We start from the raw sequence: 22,410 nt of genomic DNA on the forward strand, positions 1-22,410 counted from the left end.
AAGAAGGAAGTGGGTGTTAATATAAAAGGGCGACATGAGGAACCCTTGTGGGGATGGAAATGTGCTGTCTTGACGTATCATTGTCAGTATCTTGGCTGTGATATTGTGCCAGAGTTCTGCAAGATGTTACCATTGAAAGAAATTGGATAAAGGGTACACAGGATCCATCCATATTGGGTTTTTTTTTTGTTTTTTTTTTTATTGAAGGGTAGTTGACACACAGTATTACATTAGTTTCAGGTGTACAACACAGTGATTCAACATTTATATACATGATAATTCTAGGTACCAGCTATCACCATACCAAGCTGTTACAATATTTTGATTATATTCCTTATGCTTTACATTACATCCCGGTTACTTATTTATTTTACAATTGGAAGTGTGTATAAATATATATATATATTTTTTTTGTGAGGGCATCTCTCATATTTATTGATCAAATGGTTGTTAACGACAATAAAATTCTGTATAGGGGGGTCAATGCTCAATGCACAATCATTAATCCACCCCAAGCCTAATTTTCGTTAGTCTCAATCTTCTGAAGCATAACGAACAAGTTCTTACATGGAGAACAAATTCTTACATAGTGAATAAGTTACATGGTGAACAGTAGAAGGGAAGTCATCACAGAAACTTTTGGTTTTGCTCATGCATTATGAACTATAAACAGTCAGTTCAAATATGAATACTCATTTGGTTTTTATACTTGATTTATATGTGGATACCACATTTCTCTATTATTATTTTTTTTAATAAAATGCTGAAGTGGTAGGTAGATACAAGATAGAGGTAGAAAACATAGTTTAGTGTTGTAAGAGAGCAAATGTAGATGATCAGGTGTGTGGCTGTAGACTATGTGTTAATCCGAGCTAGACGAGGGCAATTAAACATCCATGTATGCAGAAGATTTCTCTCAGAACAGGGGGGTTGAGGTTCTAAGCCTCACCTCTGTTGATCCCCAATTTCTCACCTGATGGCCCCCCTGTGACTGTGCCTGTCTTAGGTTGTTCCTCCCTTGAGGAATCTTACCCGTCTCTGGCTAACCAGTCATCTTCCGGGGCCGTACAGGGAAATGTAAAGTTGGTGAGAGAGAAGCCTTATTGTTTGAAAAGGTTAGCTTTTTACTTCTTTGCATATTTATGCCCTGTGGTTTCTATGCCCAGCCTTTGTCTTGAGGTGTCTTTAGCACTTGGAAGAATTATGATACTCGGTAAATTCGATATGTGGCACAAATTCTATTTAAGGGTTGTAATTAGGAAGAAGAAAAGCTATAGAAGTAGCAGGCGGAAGAAAACATGGGAGGATTGATTATTTCTTTGACATATCTTCTTGTAGAGTAACTTCAGCATGTATAGGTTTTAAACTACTAATTAAATTGCGCACACACATTAACATAATAGGAGTATAGTTACATAACCAAAGCATATCTGTAATTACCAGCCATCTCCAGTGAAACCAAGAAAACCAGTTAGGCACCTTAGGCATTTGTGAAAACTTATCTATGATATGGTGGATATTGTCCAACTGAACTTGAACAGTCTGAGAGAAATCAGACAAATTAAAACAACCCATTCCTGGGGAATGTTCACATCCCTTATGTTCTTTTAACAGTAAATAGTCTGTAGTTGTAAGATTTTGGAGCGCTACAATTTGCACTTCTCCTAATTCTTGGTTGAGTTCCAACAGTATAGATCCAGTCAAATTTGTTGTTTTACTGTATGCACAGGCCAGCTTAGATATCTCCTTCTTCATTCCCATGGCAAGTCCAGGGACTGGTGGGATGAGTGCATCTACACCTGTAGCAGTGCGTGGATCACATCCATATTATTTCTTACAACTACATGAGACTCTACGATTATCTGAAAACAAAAATCTTAACCCACAAAATACATAATTAAGAAGAGAGCTGATGTGCTCATGAGTACTTTGTATGCTTTGGAAAGACTTCAATGAAGGCAAGTTACTAAATAACAGTCTGTCAAACCAGCAGCGTCTGAGACAAGAGGGAAAAACCCATAGGCATCTCTGCTTCTGCTCTCACATCTGCTTTAAAACAGCTTTCCATAAACTATAGCTTATGTTTGATTTATATATGGCTCACTATTTGAGTCCCCTCTTTTTTATTACTTTACATGAGATGGCTATATTTATTGATACCCTCTCCTTGGTTAAGGTAGAATTTGAGCCAGCTATACTGTCTTGTATGATCATGGTCTGTATATGCCTCACCTCTCTATGCCTGTTTCCCCATCTACTTCCAGAAGCTGCTATGAAGACTAAATGAGATAAGCACATTGCCCATAATATTATTAACTGTTATCATTGTATTCTATTTAAGAGAGACTATTCAACCTTTGATGAATGAGACAGTCTCACACTATGCATGGCACATAACCGGCAATCAATAAGTACTAGTCGAATTAATAAATGAATGCACATGAAATGAGATAAGGGGTCTGCAACAGGATATCCACAGGAGGAATCAAGAAGACAGATTTGAGACATTTACAGGTTGAATCAAGAGGAGTTTGTGACTGAATCAATATACAAAGGAACAAAGAAAGTAAGAGTGCTTCTCAAGTTTCAAGTTTTGATGACCTATGGAAATCATTAACCAGGCAAACGGAAGTATGAGCTCTTGGAGGAAAGATTAGTTTGCCTTTGCACATGCTGAACTGGAAGCGCTTACTGGTGACATAGCTAGAAATTTCCAGGGACAACTGTAAATTCACATCTGGCACTCAAAAGAGCTGATGAGAAGGCAGGAAGCTATGGCTGGGGTGCGGGGAAGGGATGAAGGGATGGAGTTAGACAGCTGTGAGTCATCGGTGTGTACAGTTTAGTCGGCACCACAGAAGTGATGGGCACCCAAGAAACACAGCAGAGAGTGATCGGCCGGCTTGACCGCAGGCCAGAATGTAAGTTTTACTCCAAGTCGTGCCACTGTGGTCTTTTCAGAGTCAGCCTTTGAGTCATCCAACAGGATATCACACAGCTGTCCTCCCTGTTGGCTGTTGCAGCTTGAATCTGGTCCATATGGTAAAAAGAAAGTGGGAAGAAACCCAGTGCACACACATCCCTAACTGTAAGTTTAATAACGTACCTTTTACACCACGTTTAATAATCTGTATGTGAATACAGTGAAGTTTGCAATTCATATTGGCAGAGCTGTACACCACAGCACCTGAAATACACGCAAGGATGTATACACACATCTTGTAAAGATCTCTAGTATTTTGTTAACAGCAGTCCATAAGTGTCTCCTTTAAAATGCCACTTGTATCCAAAAGCGCTGAGTAGACACTTCTAAAAGAATGTACAGACCTCTCAGTTAAAGAGGAATTTGAAAACAAAAACAAAAATCAGTAATAAATAAGCTAAAATAACAGGGTTTGGAAGTTTCTGAACAGATGCCAGAAACTTCCTTCTCCAACAGACTACAATTGGTAGTGGTAATGAGTAGGGACAGACTATAGAGAGAGTAGCATTAACTAGGACTAAAGGAGAAATAGTTACTTTCAAATTCCTTAAAATGTTTCTTTGGCAGGCTTTCCACATTTCACACTGGAGAGTCATCCTGCCTCGACTCTGGGTCCAACAGAAACTATGTCAGCCTCAACTGAGTCCCGTTTGTCCCGGTCCATGTTTAGTTAGCCAGACCAAAGCTGAGTGGTGCACCAAAAGTATGTGTGTGCAAAACAGCCACGGGAAATACAGTAAAGGCAACAGCACCGAGAACTAAAGAGGAGAAAGTGCTGTAGAAAGTGCTACACTGCATTTGGACTTGAAAAAGCCAAGTCTGGCTTGGGCACTTCTGCCAATGGCCTTAAAAGTCAACCTCCTAGAGTCTCCATTTTCTCACCATTTCGCACAGAATCTACCTCGCCATTGTGAGGATCAAATAAGACTGTAGATGAGGGTACTCTGTAAATTAGGAGGTGAAATGCAAGCATTAGGGCAAAGTATTTTGGGCTTTATGGTAAAACTCTTCCGTGTGTTATCCCAGGCAAATGATAATTTAACTGTCCAGCTCTATCCGAGGAACATGGTAGGGGAACAGTGGAATTCACATGGAAAAAGTATGCTGAGATGCCAACAACTATGAAATACATAAACTATCAACCTAGTCATTACAACATTGGTCATTAAATCTAAGGAATTAAACTTTTCAAAAAGGAAATATGAAAATAAAGTATGAGATGTCAAAGCACTGTAAAAACATGGCTATTATGGAGCAGAGAACGTTTTAAAAAACAGGACTGTTGATAGATATTTAGTACAGGAGACAAGTGAACAAACCTCAAAAAACATCTACTTACTAAATCATTTGGGCAGAGTTAAGAGTTGGCAGCTCACAATTCTTGGGGGCAAATTCATTTAACAAAGACAAATATTTAAAATGAAAGATAAAAACTCAAGGGAGAATTTAGTAAATAAAATAACTTACTTCACCTCCCCTTTTCTCCACTGAAAGTTTTTAGTTATTCTTAAGACAACTAAGCATCTATATATTCAGGGACTACATAGTAATTATATGGAATGAGTTTTCTACTTCAGTCATTTACAATATATTCCCAATAAAATGTAAGTTCTTTACACAAGGTCCATAATGGGCTTTGGTATCTGTGGATCCCCACTCCATCTCTTGAAAATGTACCTAAAATCCAGGCATGTGTACATCTTTCTGTAGACAGCCGGACTTTTACTAGAAGCTTCCAAAGAACTATCTTCAAAAAGTTATGCTTCAGAATGAAAGGTCTTGTCCATTCATTCTCATAAGTCTAAGAATAATTTCTAGTTCCTTGCCTTTACGCTGAGCAAAACAGTGTTTCATGTAAGATACTCTCCTTAAAAAAACATAAAGAGCCACTCACAATATTCTAAGTAAATATTGTGTACAAAAGATTAGGTAAGCTAAAGACCCTAATGCAGCAGAAAACATAATAGCTAAAAAAAGGGCTGAGAAGAGCCCCACTGAACTTCATCAACCTTTCTTAAACATCAAATTTTCACCTCAATAATTTAATCCAATTTCTGCTTTTGTGTATACTTTTTAAGTTCATGTTCTGGATATAAAAGCCATGAACTGTAACTGAAATACTAATATCCCTAGCCCATAAAGTACCTATGAGTTTAAAAAGTTCTGTTGTATAGTGAATTACATCTTCTATCTTGAGGACACTATACTAACACTTAACACCACGGAGAGGTAAATAAACATGGCTCCAGGGTTTAACTGCTGAATGCACACCCAGCTCAAGAATATTAACCATAACTTAACACTTTTATATCACCTTGCTGAGATTACTTAACACCCCAGAGTTAACAGAGGAAGAGAAAAGCAAAAATTTTCTGCCTCAGCAAGTGACTTGCCTTGGTGGCTGTGTAAGACTGCCCTTGTCCAACCCTTAATATATTACAGAATATTGCAATCAAAATGCCTACTTTTAAACACTCTTCTGTAAAGTAATTAATACAATATTTATTAAGGTCTCATAATGAGAAACATACATGCTTAAATTGTGAAGGGTGAAGGTATGTGTGTAGAATACTGAACTCTAGCAATACTGCAATACTACATAGGACAGTATACACACACACACACACAATCCTGGTTTTGAAGTGGGTAAAACACAATTACAGCACCTAACATTGTTAAATGTGTAAGTGCCAGGCACTGTGTTATCTTGTAGATATATTCTTATGTAAATATATTCTTAATTAAATTTCATAACTGCCCTATAAGGTTGGTCTACCATCATCCGCATTTTACATTTAGAGAAATTGACTTAAAAAACAAAACAGCAGAGAGCTCTCAAAGGTAAAATAACTTGCCCCAAAACAATTGCTAATTGGCAATATCAGGGCTCAAACCCATCACAGCCTGACTACAGATCTATGCTCTTTGGTGACTAAACACTCTGCCTACTCAGACTGAGAATCTACTAGAAAACATAAGCTTTCCATCTGATGGTGGACCGGTAGTATTGCCTGTGTGTCACCTGTATTACTGTCCCTGTAGCAGGTACCTGAAGACAGTCAGCTAAAGGAGACCACATGCCCAAGTGCAAAACAGCTTCCGGGAGAACATGTGCTTTGGCCAGTGGAAAAACACAGGAACTCTTGTGATGAATGGACACACGTACTATCAGAGAAAAGTAACTCTAAAAGGAGCTGGCTTCTAAATAGATGACTTCTTACTCTAAAAAATAGTATGAACCCATGAATAAATACCCTTTCGAGAGCTATCAGTGATAAATACTAACAATTAAATATTTTACCTCTCAACAAAATGTTTATTTAGTCAAATAAGACACAGGGTGCAGGTAACTTTTTTATTGAGGCACAACAAGGCATTATAACTTGCCTGAACTTGAGGCAGTCAGTTTAGTAAGCTGAACGTTAATACAGTGAAGGATTAAGTGCAAACAATATACATTCACAGCTTGACTAGCGAGGCTACATCACAATTTATAAAGTGCCAGATTAGTGCTAATTGTCATTCAGCTTGAAATTTTTCACCTTGGGGAGGAAAAAAAAAGGTAAGGACCTCCCCCTTCCTCTAGGAGTGAAAACGTTTTCCTAAACCAATCAGTCACAAGGGCAGGAGTAGTTTCACTTAATCCCACTAAATAGAACACCATCCTCTCATTGTCAATTCTGTACTGATTTTCAATCCTGATAAAGAAGATAGCCTGAAAAGGTCGAGTATTTCCAACTACTTCCATAAATTGCTCCCCTGTGCAAGCGCAGCCATATCTGGTCCCCCTGGAAGAGCTGAAGGATCGCGTGGTTGCTAGCAGTTTCGTGGTCTGGAGCACCATCATTGGCGTAGGCAGATACCAAGACCTCTTCATTCTTCATGAGGTTGACATATAGCGGCACATTCACTGCCAACTTCAGCATGTGAAAGATGAAGACGTAAGTGCCGTTCACTGGACAATTAAATCTACCAAGCTGAAGATCAAACGTTTCTCCCAGGTTATTCAGAAGAAGATCAAACACGATAGGCTGGTCTAAAGTCCCAGGGGCGAGATTAGAGGTTCTGGCTGCCGAGAAGGCAACTCGCATCTGCTGAGGCAGGGGGTAGACGTGGACGGGCAGTATGGTGGCTGCTGCGTTTGTCGCGGGCACATCCACAGGGGTCATGCTACGGGAGTCTCCTTGGCCAGAGTCACCACTGGTAAAGGTTTCGTTGTCTCTTTCTGGGCTGCTCACCTGAGAAGAATCACTCCACCCTGCTGTTTTATTAGCAACAGTGAGTTTCTCATAATGAAGCAGTTAGCTTTGAACACAATATTTAACATTAGTCGGCTACTGAAACACAGATAAAGATACATTTTATAGTAAATTCTAAAACAAAAGCAACACAGTATGTAGGTTAAGTATACTTTTCTACATTTTCTGGCAAAAGACTTTTTATAGGCACGACTATTCCAAATCCAGAAGGGACCTAGAAGATCTTGTCCAGTAGCCTCATTTTTTTTTACATTAAGAAACTGAGGCCCCCAAAGGTTAGCTAACTTATCACAGTTAAGGTTAGCAGAGCCTAAAGCCCAGGTTGGAACACTCTCATGCAGTTCTTAACTCCTCAGTGATGAATCTACTCACAATAATCTAATGCAGAAGGACCCAGGGAAACTGAGATCACGGAAGTGAACTTTCAGGACCACTGGCCACTCAAAGATGTCCTGCTGGGCGCTAAGCCCCATGGGGAATGTTTTTTATATTTCAAAGTTACTGTGATATCATGAGATTTTAACATTTTAAGTCCTGTACAGAAAGACTGCTCAGATATAAAGCAAAGGCAACATGAACATTAGCTTCTCCCTTAAAAGGAAAAGACTGTTTTCCCTGTGCCATAGTTTATCTTCAGTAATTCTTGATTTTCTTAGTTACACTGTACCTTTCAGTCGTACCTCACATTTTAAAAAATGCAAATATCCTGCTTTTGTTTGAAGTCATTGTGTCTTCACTGTTGCTGATTCCTGCCTCTCAATGCAGTGACACTAAAGTACTTAGAAGTGCCCGTGATACAAAAGCTGTCATCCCGAAACATCGCATGGAACTCTTTGAAGCATTTAGTGAATATATGTCTAAGGTTAAATTAGGCTCTGGTGCCAAGCAGATTGAAACACATATACACACATCGACTCTTGTAATTAAACTGACAACTGACTTCCACAGCCTCCCCAATAGTCTCCAGTCTCCCTCAGGTATCAGGACTACACTGACGCAAACTGAAAACCCCGGGAGACAAATGCTGAAAACAATATACTTTGGGAAGAATTTGACTGAGGAGAAGAAAGACCTGGAGGTCCGTTCTGGGTAAATAAACCACTCGGTTATTTATTCTTACCTCTTGAATTTGTCCGAGGACCACCAGATGTCCCTCCTCGCTTGTAACACTGCTGGAAATTATCCTACAATGAACACATAATATTTACCTTGGCACCAAAGACACAAGAGGTAATGGTTATTACCCAGGATTACTGGTTGGCAAATTTGTAAGACTAAGGTCTTCTTAGACCTTTGTGTGGGCCTGTCTAGCAACCAGAGAGGCTTGGGTGTTTCCAAACACCCAGAAAAACAAAAGCCAAGTGCAACAATAGCAATATTCGCTTCATCTGTCAATTAACCTGCCAACGAGGAGCATCAATAAGGCGTCCAGAGAACACTATGTAAAAGAGACAATGCCAGGTAATGAAGGAAATTCAGAAGTAGGTATGGCCCTTTGTCCCTCATTCTCAAAATAAAAGGAAATAATAACGCAAGAACACAGACTGTTCCAATCTTGCTTTAATTATAAACCAGACTGTGAAGACAATTAGAAACCATGTTAAGGTTTCGTTTTTTGTTTTGACAAGAGCAGTGAGAAAAATTATGCTGTATCAGTGTATTATTGCCTGGAAATGTAATCTAATCTCTTCAGGAAAAAATTTTCAGGAGGCGACATTTCAAACTCTCTCCTAAGTATCGTGAAAGTCAGCCTCCATACAACCCATGAAAAGAATAACTAGTGGTGGAATTAGGTTATGCATGTAGTAAATTTTCACGGGATAAGAAGGTACACAATAAAATAAGTCTCCCACCCCAGACTCCTAGCTCTCTTCCCAACAGCAACCACTATTATTAGCATCTTACATTTCCTTAGAAATTTAAAGCAACTCACAAAAATACTAGAATACTGGTGTTAAGAACAGATAGCTCCATTACTGAGGTCTATGTTAATGAACGCACACGGAGTACCTGAGGATCACGTGATAACAGCTAATATCTCCATGTCTGACATATGCCTGGCAGTGTGGTGCTAAGCACTTATGTGTATTAGTTCACTTAATCCTCAGAATATCTCAGAGTAAGATGAGTAACTTGAACAGATGAGTCTTCATCTAACAGATGAGGAACTAGCGCTCGGAAAGTTTGAGTAGCATGCCCAAGAGAAGTGGTGAGGTCAGGGGTCAAACCCGAGTCATTAGGGGACTCGGTGGGTTCCGCCAAGGTGTGTTCTTCACCCCTCCTCAGTACTACCTCTGCACAGACATCTGTCTTACCTCACCTATCTGTAAGCTCTTCAAGGACAGGTACTTTATGTACATTACCAGCAGAACCTAAGGGAACACCTTATACACATACTGGCGGCTCGCCAAACTTCACAACTGAAAACTCCGACGTAGTGTAAATTTACATCCCTGGATGACCAATGACAAGGAGGTCCCAAGGTTTGGTGAGGTGGGACATAAAACATCCTCCTCTCAGTCTTTTGTCATATGTAATAAAGAAAATCTGCTAAGCTGTTCATATCAGGATAAAAAATGTAAACTTATAGAAAAGGGCTGTGCTATACTTTACACTGAGAAAAGTTAAACTGGAAGTAATATAGTAATTATATTAATTAAATTAAAATCTGGAGTTAAGCAGCATGCATTCTCATCCTAGTTCTACCATTTATTTGCTGAGAGACTTTCTCTAACTTGAATCTGAACCCCGGTTTCTCTTACAGTATGGAGGAGTACATGAGTTAATGCAAACAATATGGTTAGTAAAGTCCTTAAGACCTTCTAAGTCCCATACAACAGGCAGTTGTCATTTATCCTCCTTGGTTATTGGAAAAGTTTCCAAGTCAACTCTTCAGAGTACTTATGAGTAGTTCTAAAACTTGGAATACCTTATACAAAACCAAGTATGACTCTGTACCATTTAATCACCACTAAACATCAGCAACTGTGACACTGTTCTTACCCTTTGGGAATAGGATGCTCCAGGATACTCTCTGGCTTGGAACTGTAGCTGGCTATAATTTCCATTGGAAATTGAAGGAGGTCCTCTATAAGTATCAAAACCTAATAAACAAACAACTTACATAAAATTATGGGCAAAATGATACTAAACTTTTAAATAGTCTAATTTTATACCACTTTAAAAGTTAAATTAATCCTATAATGCCAACATTAGATTTATACCTTCTTTAAGCAAATCTACTAATATTGCTTCCACAATAATACACACATTTATAAAATATTGGTGACTTCAAATAAGTCAACTGTAAAAATAACACTATTGCTGGAATGCAGGTGGGGCTGGGAAAGGGTGACGGCCAAGGCCACTGTCCAGAGGACCTCTGCTGACACCAAGCAGTGACTGCATACTTGGAACCACATCTAAAACTAAAGACAGGATCGCTCTTAGAGCCCCAAAGTGTGTGTTTTTATCTGTGGTATATATACTCTGATGGGCAAATACCTAGAAAGAGGGTGCTGTCTATTTGTGACACTGGGAGCAGTTGGGTGAATTAACAAAATATTCAAATACAAAAAAACAAAATTCATCCCTGGAAAAACAAGATGCTCAAACTTTCACTTCAGGAAGTTACAGGATCAATCTGTTTTTCATATACAAAGTTCCCATTATAAACCACAAATACATTAGAAATATGGAATTCTCTACATTATAAATGGCAATTATGTAAGGAACAAGATAAAGTAAAAAATATTTGAGTCAAGTAAATATACAGACAAAATAATTCAGTATAATTACTTTTTTCAGAGCATACCTTTGTAACCACCAGGGGACCGATACGAATTGGTTAGTAATCTCCCACGAGTACATCCTCTAACTGATCCCCGGCTACTGACAAATGGCTGAGAGGGTCTGGGAAACACATTCGTCTGTGCTGGGTAAAAGGCAAGGCTACCATTGCTTACTTGAACAGTTCCATCAGGATAACTTGCTGCTTAAGGAAACAGTTTTAGAGTCCAAGAGTTAAATGGTAATAAAAATTTAATATTCTTTATACTTAAAAGTCACTGTATTATCAAAACCTTTAATGCGAATTTCTCCCTTTTAAAATAGGAAACACGTGCTATATACATACATGTATATGGAGAGAGGTGTAGATATATCTATATATATATATCAGGAAATTCTGACATATGCTACAACATGGATGAACCTTAAAGACACTATGCAGTCACAAGAGGACAAATATTGGATGATTCCACTTATATAGGGGAAGTAACCTAGCTTAGCAAATTCACAGAGTAGAATGGTGCTTGCCAGGAGTTGGGGGAAGGGGAATGCAGAGTTAGTGTTCAATGGTAACTTCGGGTGGGGAAGAGAAAGTCCTAGACACAGACGGTGGTGATGGCTGCACAACAGTCTGGATGTACTTAATGCCACAGACCTGTACACTTACAAATGGATAAATGGTAAATTGCATGTTGTGCATATTTTACCACAATTACAGAAAAAGAAAAGGCTAAATATTCCAGATCAAGGAGTGAAAGATAATGAATTTTAATTAATATCATAATTAAGAAGGCACATGACAAAAATATTATTTACATAAATCACCTGTCCTGTGTTTTCACTGTACAGGTGAGAACAGAATGAGGCCATTTCTGGCCAGGTCCACGGATTTACATTTACTGCCTCTGATGACTGACCAACTACCCAGAATGCTCTACTCATTTGCTCAGGCTTAAGTTTTAGAAAACCCAGTAGGGGTCTAAAACACCAACACTAAATATCTACAAGTGCTTCTTAAATTAAGAAATAACTACAATGTTGTACTATGTACTAGCGTGGCATGAAACATCAAAATAGTCTCCCACACCTAAGCAAGCAGTGGAATAAGCACACTAAGTTACGTTTTCACACTAATCGATAGTTTATTATGGAGCAAAGAGAAGAGACCGTAGACAGCTACCTGTATGTGCTCAAAGATCTAACAGAGTATTTCAAAACCTTCATAAAGGCAGCTGGACAGTGTCCTATCTCCCTCTATCACTGTCAGTGGGGATCAAACAATGACATTTAAAAATAGGGCACCACATCAAGGCTAAATCAACCACCTAAGTTCAACCTCTTTAAAAATTAAAATTAATAGGTAAGCCTAACTAAACAGAGGAAAAGGCACCATTTCTCAACAGCTGAACATATGACGAGACAACGCTTATTAGTCAGGAAGGAACCTCTGAAGCCTTGTTTCCATTCAATTAGTTGTCATCTGATTCTTCTAAATTTCACATGCAAAGATCTTACCAGGCTCTTGAGGAAGCACAGTTTGTTCTACATGTATAGTTGGCAGTTGGCACTGGGGTGGTGTTTGTGTACTTGCTGTGGTAAAACTTTGATTGTAGCCAGGTGAATAAGGGGATTCTTTTATTTCTTGTTCTTTCCGTGGAGGCAGAGGTGCGTTGACATTAAATACCTTAAAAAACAAGGGTACGGTGAGCCATTTTTGAAGCCTCAGAGAAAAATTATTAAGGGTGACCTCCAGAAAAACTCTGTACATTCAAAAACTTCTATTTCATGGGCAAAGGACTTGAATAGACATTTATCCAAAGATTAAGTGGCCAATAAGCACATGAAGAGATGCTCAACATCGTTAGTCATTAAGAAAATATAAAATCAAAACCACAGTGAGATACCACTTCATACCTACTAGGATGGCTATTATAAAAAATTAAAAGAAAACAGAAAATATAAGTGTTGTTGTGGATGTGGTGAAATTGGAGCCTTGTGCATTGCTGGTGGGAATGTAAAATGGTGCAGCTGACTGTAGAAAACAGTACATGATGAATCCTCAAAAAGTTCAACAGAATTACCTTATGATCCAGCAATTCTACTTGTAGGCATATACCCAAAAGAATGAAAGCAGAGACTCATACCAGCAATAGTCATAATAGCAAAAGGGTGAAAACAACTTAAACATCCATTAACAGATGAACAGATAAACAAAATATGGTACAGACACACAGTGGAATATTACTTAGCCATAAAAAAGCATGAAATCCTGATCCACACTACAACATAGATGAACCTTGAAAACATTATGCTAAACGAAAGAAGCCAGACACAAAAGGACAAATACTGTGATTCACTTACATGAGGTCCTTAGAATATGCAAATTCATAGACACACAAAGTCAAATAGAGGTTATCAGGGACTGGAGACGGAAGAATAAGAAGCTATTGTTTAGTGGGTAGAGTTTCTATTTGGGATGATGAAAGTTCTGGAAATAGCTAGTGGTGATGGCTGTACAACACTGTGAATGTACTTAATGCCACTAAATTATACAATTAAAAATGGCAAAAACTGTAAATTTTATGTTATGCGTGTTTTACCATAGTAAAAAAAATTATAATTTTCTACTGGGTTTCTGACAGAACTTAAACCCAAGTATGAAAGTTAATCTTCCTGCTATTATGCTATTATAATAATGCTTACTGAGAATGAAAGCTGTATTATAGGGGAAGAGGGTACTTTTTCCAAAAACCAAAAATGAACGAAAAAATCTGCATTTACCAAATGTCTACCATCTAGAAGGCAATGACCTGTCAAGACTCTGGCCACTGCCTACAAAATACAATTCTATTATTCTTCAGCCCTCTTATCCTGCTCCATTCCTTCCTCACTACACAGAACGCTTGATACATACATGAATATTATTCTCCCCAGCCTTCCCACCTCCATAATAAAATGCAGGCTTCTTGAGAACAAAGTCCTTCCTCTTGTCATTGCTACAACCACCCCAGTGATGAAGAACAGCGCCTGACTTCCTAACTATCTGCTTGCTGAACGAATGAATGAATGAATGAACGAATGAAGAACAAATCTGTGCTCCTAGGATTCAAACAGGCAGAGAGACAGACTGGCATGAACAGAAAGCATGTCTGACAAGAGTGCACAAAGCAGCACAAGGGACCAGCCCACAGGTTATGCCAGACTTCAAAAGTCACTGAGGGTCAAGCAAAGGACTTCCGATTTCATTCTGTAATGGCTTTCATTACAATTTGCTGTAATGAAAAATCACTGTTTGCTTTCAATTAGAAAGGAAAAAGAAATAGTGAAACCAATGTGGCAATACTGTGCAGGACAGACGGACAGAAAGAGGGAAGGCGAGGAAACTAAGCTGCTCCAAAGAGCAGTAGTCTCACAGACACTGTTAAGTGACTGCTGGTTACCATGGGGGAAGGGCTGGGGTGGGTGAGTGGGTGGGAAGGGGGACAAAGGGGCACAAAAATTCTCAGTCAAAATATAAGTTGGTTACAGGGATGGCAGTGCAGCATGGAGAATATAGCGAATGATTCTGTGACATCTTCCTGTGATGACAGATAGTGACCGCACTGGTGAGGGTGAGGATTTAAGAATTTGGGTAACTGTTGAACTACTGTGTTGTATACTTAAAACTAATCAATAATACTTCAATTAGCAAAAAAAGAAACTAAGCTGTTCCAAGTAGCCAAACAGGAAGTGGTAAGAAAGTAACTCAGCTGTCTGAACCCACCAGCCTCCCCGGCACTGTGCCCCCCACGGGCCTCCCCGGCATCACTCAGAAGTCCCTGGAGTGGGACATGAAGCACCATCAAGAAAGGTACTCGCTGGCTAAGACTCTATAAAGAACTGCTTTATACTATACTGTGTTCACGGAATAAACATACACACCTAGTTGTAATATGACCTTAAAAAACGTTTTACTACAATTTGTAGAGGAATATGTAGTTCAAAATACCACAAAAATCTGAGCAATTCTCTAAAACCAGCATGAGAGATAGATGAAATCATATGAAAGTTTCAACAATGACAGAACCCCCAAGTATGTGTCCTGTATTTCAGGTTATGAATGCTATGGAACAGCGCTAGTGTGATATTAGTAATGGTTAGTATCATTAAGCTGTTCATAGAAAACTGTGTTTCTCAGTCACACAGTTCGATTTGTTTAATGCAGGTCCCCAGCTTTCCCTGCTGCTCGCTTTCGGAGGGGACAGCGCTCTAATAAAGTACGTATTCAAGATTCTCAAGGCTTTGGATCTAATGCTCTTCTGCCTCAAACAGTATTTCCATTGGACAAACACAAATTCTACCAGCCCCAACAGGAGTAGCAGAAAAGGCAAGCTTTCTCACATAGCACCCGGCAATAAATATGAGACACAACGTTTTCAATAGGAATGATGGCCGCCACCGGCGGTCACGGTGCATACTCACCGTCTGCATGGCTTGAAAGGGTGCTGCGCTAATGGCTACTGAGCTACTACTTGCTGGAGGTGACTGGAAGCCCTGCTCAGAGCCCTTTGACATGGGAGGATTTGGAGAAGGTAGTGAAGACGGCTGCTTGCTGGGGGGAGCTGCTGCCTGGGGACAAGAAAGGCAGCATCAGCCAATTACCTGCCACATAACAAGCAGTGAACTTACGCTCAGCCCCAGACTGGCATAAGTCAGCAAGTTCCACAGAATGACATTTGGACACAGGAATGCAAAAGAATAGCTTTTGCTTACAATTTCAAATCTCAGTTGCTGAGGATGCACACTAGCATTTGCTCTGCACAGCTTGCTGACTAAGTGAAGGTCTTATTATTAGCCAGTCTAACAGACGAGGGGCTGAACTGCCCATGAGTACCTAGTCCTTTTCAAACCCTGAAATGGTATTTCTCAGTTAAGAATCTAATGTTATTGCAAATTTATACAGAAAAATTAGGCTTAAGAAACACCCTGGATAAGTTCTTAGTTGATTTTTCTCTACTTTAAACTCTTATTAGTGGATTTCTAAGTCAGCTGCCTAAGAAAGAAAACCAAATCTGAATAATTTAAATAATCTTTATCTAAGGGTATAAGCAAGTCCTTGATATAGCAGATTATAAATCCAAAGGCTTTAAATGATACCAAAAATCAGTCCCCATCAGATTATGAAGCAGATAGCTGTGATTCACTTGGTAACAAACACTTCCTCTTCCTAAAATGAAGAACCAATTTCAATTTAAACCATGTTAGTACCATAAAAAATGAATGCTTATCTATATTTTCTTATATTCTATAATGAATACACATTCTTGGACATATTTATTCTGACAAGGCAATACACTAGCGAGTCTACTTAGGTGGCAAAGTCACTATAAAGTCGCCTGTGTACGTTCCAGGACCACAACAGCTACAGAAAGCTGTATGTTAGTAGCGTACAAATGTTAAATCATTTGACGATCATGCCCTGTAATTCATGAGCTCATTTCTGTCTTAAATAGCAGAACACGGGTGTAAGAAGATAGGTCTCTTCTTACCTCAGGAGTCTCTGAGGTCATAAGCTCTGTTTCAGATCCTGAAGAAGCCTGATCAGTAGTAACCAAGCAAGCATTTGAGCTACAAGTAGCCGGAGAAGCAGCAGCCTAGATGCGGGAAGACATAAAACATTGTAAAAAGCACATCTTGTTCACTTTGTATTTCTTGGGGCCTGGGCTTCCTAATAAGTCACTCTTACTGAGCACTCCCGCAGGGCCAAACACCAGGCTAAACACTGTACACATGTCAGTACGCTTAATCCCAACAATAACCTTCGGCGGTAGGTACTACTATCCCCATTTTTTTGATTGACAATCAGGCAGAGACGAAGAAAAGTTAAGTAATTTACCCATATCACCCTAAAATTAAATGGTAGAGCTGAGATTCAAACCGAAGCAGTCAGCTACACTGTCTTTCCAGGCCTAGACACCAAAGCTACACTTCTAATCTCACCCTCACTCATCGGGATTCCTGGCCCTGGGAGCCTGGGGCCAGACTTTCCTTGTGGCCCTCACAGCACCTCCCTGGAAGATGAGCTCAGGGTGCACTGAACACTCCAAGCATAGTTTGCCGGGGGTCAAAATGACTGCTCTTATTCTAAGTGTTCTCAGTATCTCAAAGAGATAGGCAGAAGTAGAGAGAGGATAAATTGTACATAAATCACAAGGACACCAAAATTATAAAAATTAAAGCTCAAATATGTATAAAAATTGGGAGAAAGAACAGTAATAACTCAGGCTGTACCAACTACAACTAATAAAAAACTAAGAGTAGCTAGGAAGGAACTCTATGGCACAGCGTGTAGCAGAGAGAGACCCCTACAAATCAGCAGAGAGAGACCCATACAAATCTAGTGATGCCGAGGTCTTAAGTGTCAGTAAATCCACTCCTTTGATCTGAATGCTTCAATGTGGTTCTCAGAAGTCCAAGTAATAAAATGTGTGAACTGAAACTAATTAGTTGTAACCAAATACCCAGAGCAGTTATGTTTCAGTGACCTTCTAGAAGGCATCACCGTGATTTGCTCCTTCTCAGGAAGGAGAGGGGGACCACGTTCTGGAAGAAAGCCTTATGGAGAAAATTTTTTAAATCCTTTAGAATATCTCACATACCTAAATAGTTAAAATTTAGATCTGACCAAAATATTACAACTATTATGAGATTGGAGCATTTCTAGAACTAGGCTTTCTTCTGGCCCTCTCATTAGAACAATGAGACAAATGCCCAAAATCAGTGAGACCGGTGGTTGTGGGAACATAACTCTCTAGGGCCACAGGAAGATTCACAGACGCTAGGTTAAGATGACTCAGGCCACCTGACAGGTAAACTTGAAAGGACTTGAATTTGAGTTAAAAGGTTCACTTAACAACAAAAAAGAAGACAAATTTTTCATGTTAGTATTTAGAGGTTATGGCAGCTCTTGCCTCCAAATTACTGCTCTTTAAGTAGACCAGCTGGAGGTAGTTTGAGTTATTGGTGAACAAACACGATGTTGGAGACCAGTGGTTCAAAAAAAAAAACAGATGTGCAGACCCACCCAGGGAGCTTATTACAACTACAGATAGCTAGGAACACCCCTGGAAATCCAACGGGTCTAAGGTGGTATCTAGAAATATATATTCTTATTAAGGTGAGCAAGTGATCCTGATGCAGCCATCCAGAGACCTGCCCCTGAAACAATGGTTAACTTGTAATTAACAAGTTACTAAGTAACACAGACAGCTGGATAGCAAGTGAGTTTCCCAGAGAAGGCGTGTGAATTCTTCAGGCTTGCTCCCTCTCTACACAGGTCAGCTAGCCTGCTGAAACAGTCTTCCCCACAGTCATTAGGGAAAATCTTTTAACTAAAAAAACTAGATAACCTTAGAACATTTTCAATAATTTAGTTAGGTGTATTAGAATCAGTAACTCTGATGACTTTCGCTAAAGCAACAATTTCTTCCCTGAATAGTGAACAAGAGTAAATGAAAAATTAATTTGGACAAATTACCTGTAATGGCTCTTGAAGAAAATCACTTTGCCTGGATCGATTTTGTTCTGCAGACGCTGCAGAGAGTGAAATCAACAGTAAACTACTGATGGAGAAAAGTGTATGCACGGCAACTGGGTGAAAACTAAAGTTTGCACTTTATTTTAAAAGCGGTTGCTGGAAGGACTGGGTCTCAAATGCATCATGTGCTTTCTATTAGAGCTCCACAAAGACTCAGAATATTGTAGAAGAATAGGATGCTAGTTCTATCTGTGATACATAATGTTTTAAGGTTAAATGGGCAAAAGCAACATCTCAAGGTTTCCAGAAGAAAAGAACTATGACTTCTAAAAATTGTAACAATCTGGGAGATAATATCTGAGCTCTCATGAATAGTAATTAAAACACTTCAGTTTCAAAGTCAGTCTTGGCTGGGTTGTCTGTCTCTTCAGTTATTTTTCTTTCTCTTTGATCAGAGATATTAATGTACTATTGAATTACATAGTTTCTGTGTGGTTTCTTTCTGTTAATGTCCATCACTTCTGTTAACTACCCTTTATCCTTCTCATTTCACACAGGAATCACAGCACCCGTCTTCCGGTTGGCAGACACTGCTCACTACAGCTGGCCTATGGCTTCGATGACATCACTCCTTCCCTGAGACAAACTAGCACAGAGCAAAAAGCCTGACGTTTGAAGCATCAAACCAGATTCAATTCTAGGCTTCCTGTGTTAATCAGTGTACTAAACATCACTGAGGCAATTTCACTCACAGATAGGATCAAGTCAGAATTCACTCTAAGAAGAGCATAAAAAATTGCAAAAGAAGCCATTGCACGAGTCACCCGTCTGGAGACTTTCTCTAAAATGCAAACAGGTCAGATAAGTACACTAATGTCCTAATGGTAATTTGACCATATATAACTCTGAAAACGTATGGACACACTTAGAGTAAATTAACTGATAGACATAATTTAACCCCTAAGACATCTAGCATAAAATTATCTGTAAAAAAAACCCAACTGTTAGACCTACAACTATTCAAGTCTAAAGAATGATCACATACCTACTGGACTGCCGGGAGCAGCTGAAGGCGGCTGTGACGGTGGAATTGCACTTGAAGGTTTCTCAAAATCCAGAATAGATTCCTAAAGGCAAGATTTTAAATAATGAATAGAAACAAAAGATTATTTAAAAGCTATTGCCATTATGTTATTCATGACGTTGCCCATGGTATATTAGCTATAGGAAATCTAACAGCTATCTCAAACTGTTTATAACTTGGACTTTATAGGAGAAGAGTTGAAAAATAAAACCTAACGTAACTGTTAAACCTTCATGTTGCGTCAAGTGTTAAACCTGTTAACAGTAATTTTAAGGTCTAAAAGCAAGCTCCTGATCTGAGGACTTAAACATTCATCCTAGTACGGAAGGAACTCTGATTTCTATTACACCTGACTAACGAGAGGGTCTAAATAAATCTCAACCACTAACTAGCTCAAGCTATTAAACACTTTCATGAGGAGCAGCTATTGTTTTCTCCCGTCTGCCTATCTTGGTTCTCCCAGAAATGTCTGCAAACTTTTGAGTACTTAAGCTACGCACTTGCCGTTTTGGTTCTTTTACTTATCTTCAAATAATCTGAAGGGATAAGGATCCCCTCATTTTACAAGTAAGTAGAGGTTTGGAGCTAAATAACTTGTCACAGATTACAGAGTTGGTAGAACTGGGATCTGAACACAGGTCTAACTCCTCTTTACTACACAAAATCTTTTTACTATGCAAAAGTATATCCTACGTCATCCCTCAGCTAATATCATCACACTATTCCAAAATTCTCTAAGAGTCTGTCTGACACAATTTAGCATTCAACTATTGACTTAACACGTATAATCTTACACAACTGGAAAACAAACTTCAGGGCCATAAATGTCATGATTTTCTATACACAGTGGCACCTGCCGTAACACCAGGCATAGTGTATATTCTCACTGTCTGAGGGGGGAACTGCTCTACAGCAGTAATAATATTTGAACACTTTAAGCTTCCTACATGTGTTGAATGACTCACAACAAACTTAGGAGTGAGAACTATGACCCTCATTTAAACAAACAAAAAACAAACCTGAGGCAGAGAGTTAATAAGTAACTTGCCTGAACTTTCAGAGCTCATAAGAGGCCGAACCAGGATTCATACTCCTTCTGGACACCAGAACCTATGCTCTCAACAACTTCATTATAATGCTTCAGATCAGAAGCTAGTAGCCCCATGAATGTCACTTAAAGATTCATCTAAGAATGACTCATACTTGCATAAAGTTACAAGTTCCTTGAATCTGGGTCATCAGATCCTGCAGTTTCTCTTTCCTCAGTACTGGATCCTTTGGGAGGGCAGAGGAAGGACCTACAGGCTTAGGCACCTACAGGATAAACCCATAAGGTGTAGGAGTGAAATTCATGTTCAGTAGCATCATTCAGGGAACAGCTTATCAGTACGTGCTAAGGAAATCAAAATACAGAGCAATGCTCAGATTTACCTCAGGTAAAGAATTCCGCATAAATCCATTCCCTAAATAACTCAGGAAAAATAATTCCTAACCACCACCAAATTGTTTTCCCCTTCAGAACAACTTTAATGGAAATCTAAAATATCCTCATTTTTTAAAGGAAGGACCCAGAATAAAAGAACTTCCTTGATAGAAAGTTCTTTCATTATGCACACAGTTACCATATATCCTCTATGGTAAGATGCCACTGACTATATGACATGCCAATGATTTGTTTTCCCTCCAGAGAAAAAAGTACTACTAGCACATGGAATATACATCCCATTTTTAAGGTGTATGTGATTTCAGAAATATTAAGATATTAAAGTGTGTGTGTGTGTGTGTGTGTGTGTGTGTGTGTGTGTGTGTGTGTATGCATCCTAGACTTAAGGAAACACACTTCTATATTTTATTATAAAGTAAACATACTTTGGGGGTCTATTCAGGGATATCAGGTGGTTGGCACTCATGCCACATTGCTTAAAACTGGCATATCCTGAACTAGACTGCATGTTCATAGCTAATTCTTACAGCCATCAGAGCGTCTATCCCTTCCAGCAACTCTTCACCTTCTAATTCGCTGGGAAGTCACACAGCTAAGCTTGTCAAAAGTATCGCATACAATAAGAGTTAATAGACTCCGAGTGAATATGTGAAAGGTTCTTTTAGGAAAAAAGTACAAGCTTTAGTGATTAATTTCATGTTATCTAGTCTTTTGGCTTTGAACTCTATTTTGCCCTTGACTGTACTTAGTCATACCCTCGGCAGCTCAGATTGCAGACAGAGAAGCAAACATTGTATTATACAGAGAAGTGCCCTCTCAGTCACTGAAAGGCCCTGCAACTTCAATATAACATAATTTCAATATAATATAAAAGCAAATTAAATGAGTTTTGACCTTTCCAACTAAGTACCTCTGATTTTAAATCTGTTCAACAAATATCAATATTCTGGTATGGTAAAGGCTCAGCATTATTATATTTAGTGGAATTTTAAAACTCGGTTTTTGAAGTAAGTTTCTCAAAATAGTTGTCTATTACAATTACCTTTACATGATATCTGGTTAATAAAATAAGGCTATCAATCTCCTGCAGGGTCAGAAAGAAGCTAAAATTAGTATTAGCACCTGAAGAAGAGAAGAAAGCAGATGAGAGAATTTAAAATTCTCGTCCCATGAGTAAGAACTCAGGTAGGGGTAATTTATTTATAAAGTGCAATGTTTTGATTTCCCTAGACAAGATGTTTCTCACACTATCAGAGGGCCAAAATTTTATCAGAAAGCCTTTAAAATGGCCTAGAAGTGCAAGGAACAGAACTAGAAATGGAGAACACTAGGAGG

General features: G+C 38.9%; 1 protein-coding gene across 12 annotated transcripts in view; it reads right to left on the reverse strand.

The window, feature by feature from the left end:
- Positions 1-6,286: 6,286 nt before the first annotated feature.
- CAPRIN2 (caprin family member 2) overlaps positions 6,287-22,410 on the reverse strand; it is a 38,542-nt gene continuing 22,418 nt past the window's right edge. For 2 of the 12 annotated variants that reach the window (XM_036889514.2, XM_036889515.2), the window contains exons 10-19: positions 20,835-20,945; positions 19,593-19,674; positions 18,548-18,603; positions 16,560-16,664; positions 15,493-15,639; positions 12,547-12,715; positions 11,057-11,236; positions 10,246-10,346; positions 8,363-8,426; positions 6,287-7,244 (exon numbers count right to left, since the gene is read on the reverse strand). In XM_036889514.2, the coding sequence (XP_036745409.2) occupies positions 6,676-7,244; positions 8,363-8,426; positions 10,246-10,346; positions 11,057-11,236; positions 12,547-12,715; positions 15,493-15,639; positions 16,560-16,664; positions 18,548-18,603; positions 19,593-19,674; positions 20,835-20,945 (1,584 nt within the window). In that variant the 3' untranslated portion in view covers positions 6,287-6,675. Of the gene's footprint in view, positions 7,289-8,362; positions 8,427-10,245; positions 10,347-11,056; positions 11,237-12,546; positions 12,716-15,492; positions 15,640-16,559; positions 16,665-18,547; positions 18,604-19,592; positions 19,675-20,834; positions 20,946-22,410 lie in introns of all 12 variants that reach the window. The other 10 variants (XM_036889523.2, XM_057492245.1, XM_057492242.1 and 7 more) reach the window with 9 other exon arrangements.

This window comes from Manis pentadactyla, chromosome 14 (assembly GCF_030020395.1).
Source record: "Manis pentadactyla isolate mManPen7 chromosome 14, mManPen7.hap1, whole genome shotgun sequence".
Lineage (NCBI taxonomy): Eukaryota > Metazoa > Chordata > Mammalia > Pholidota > Manidae > Manis > Manis pentadactyla.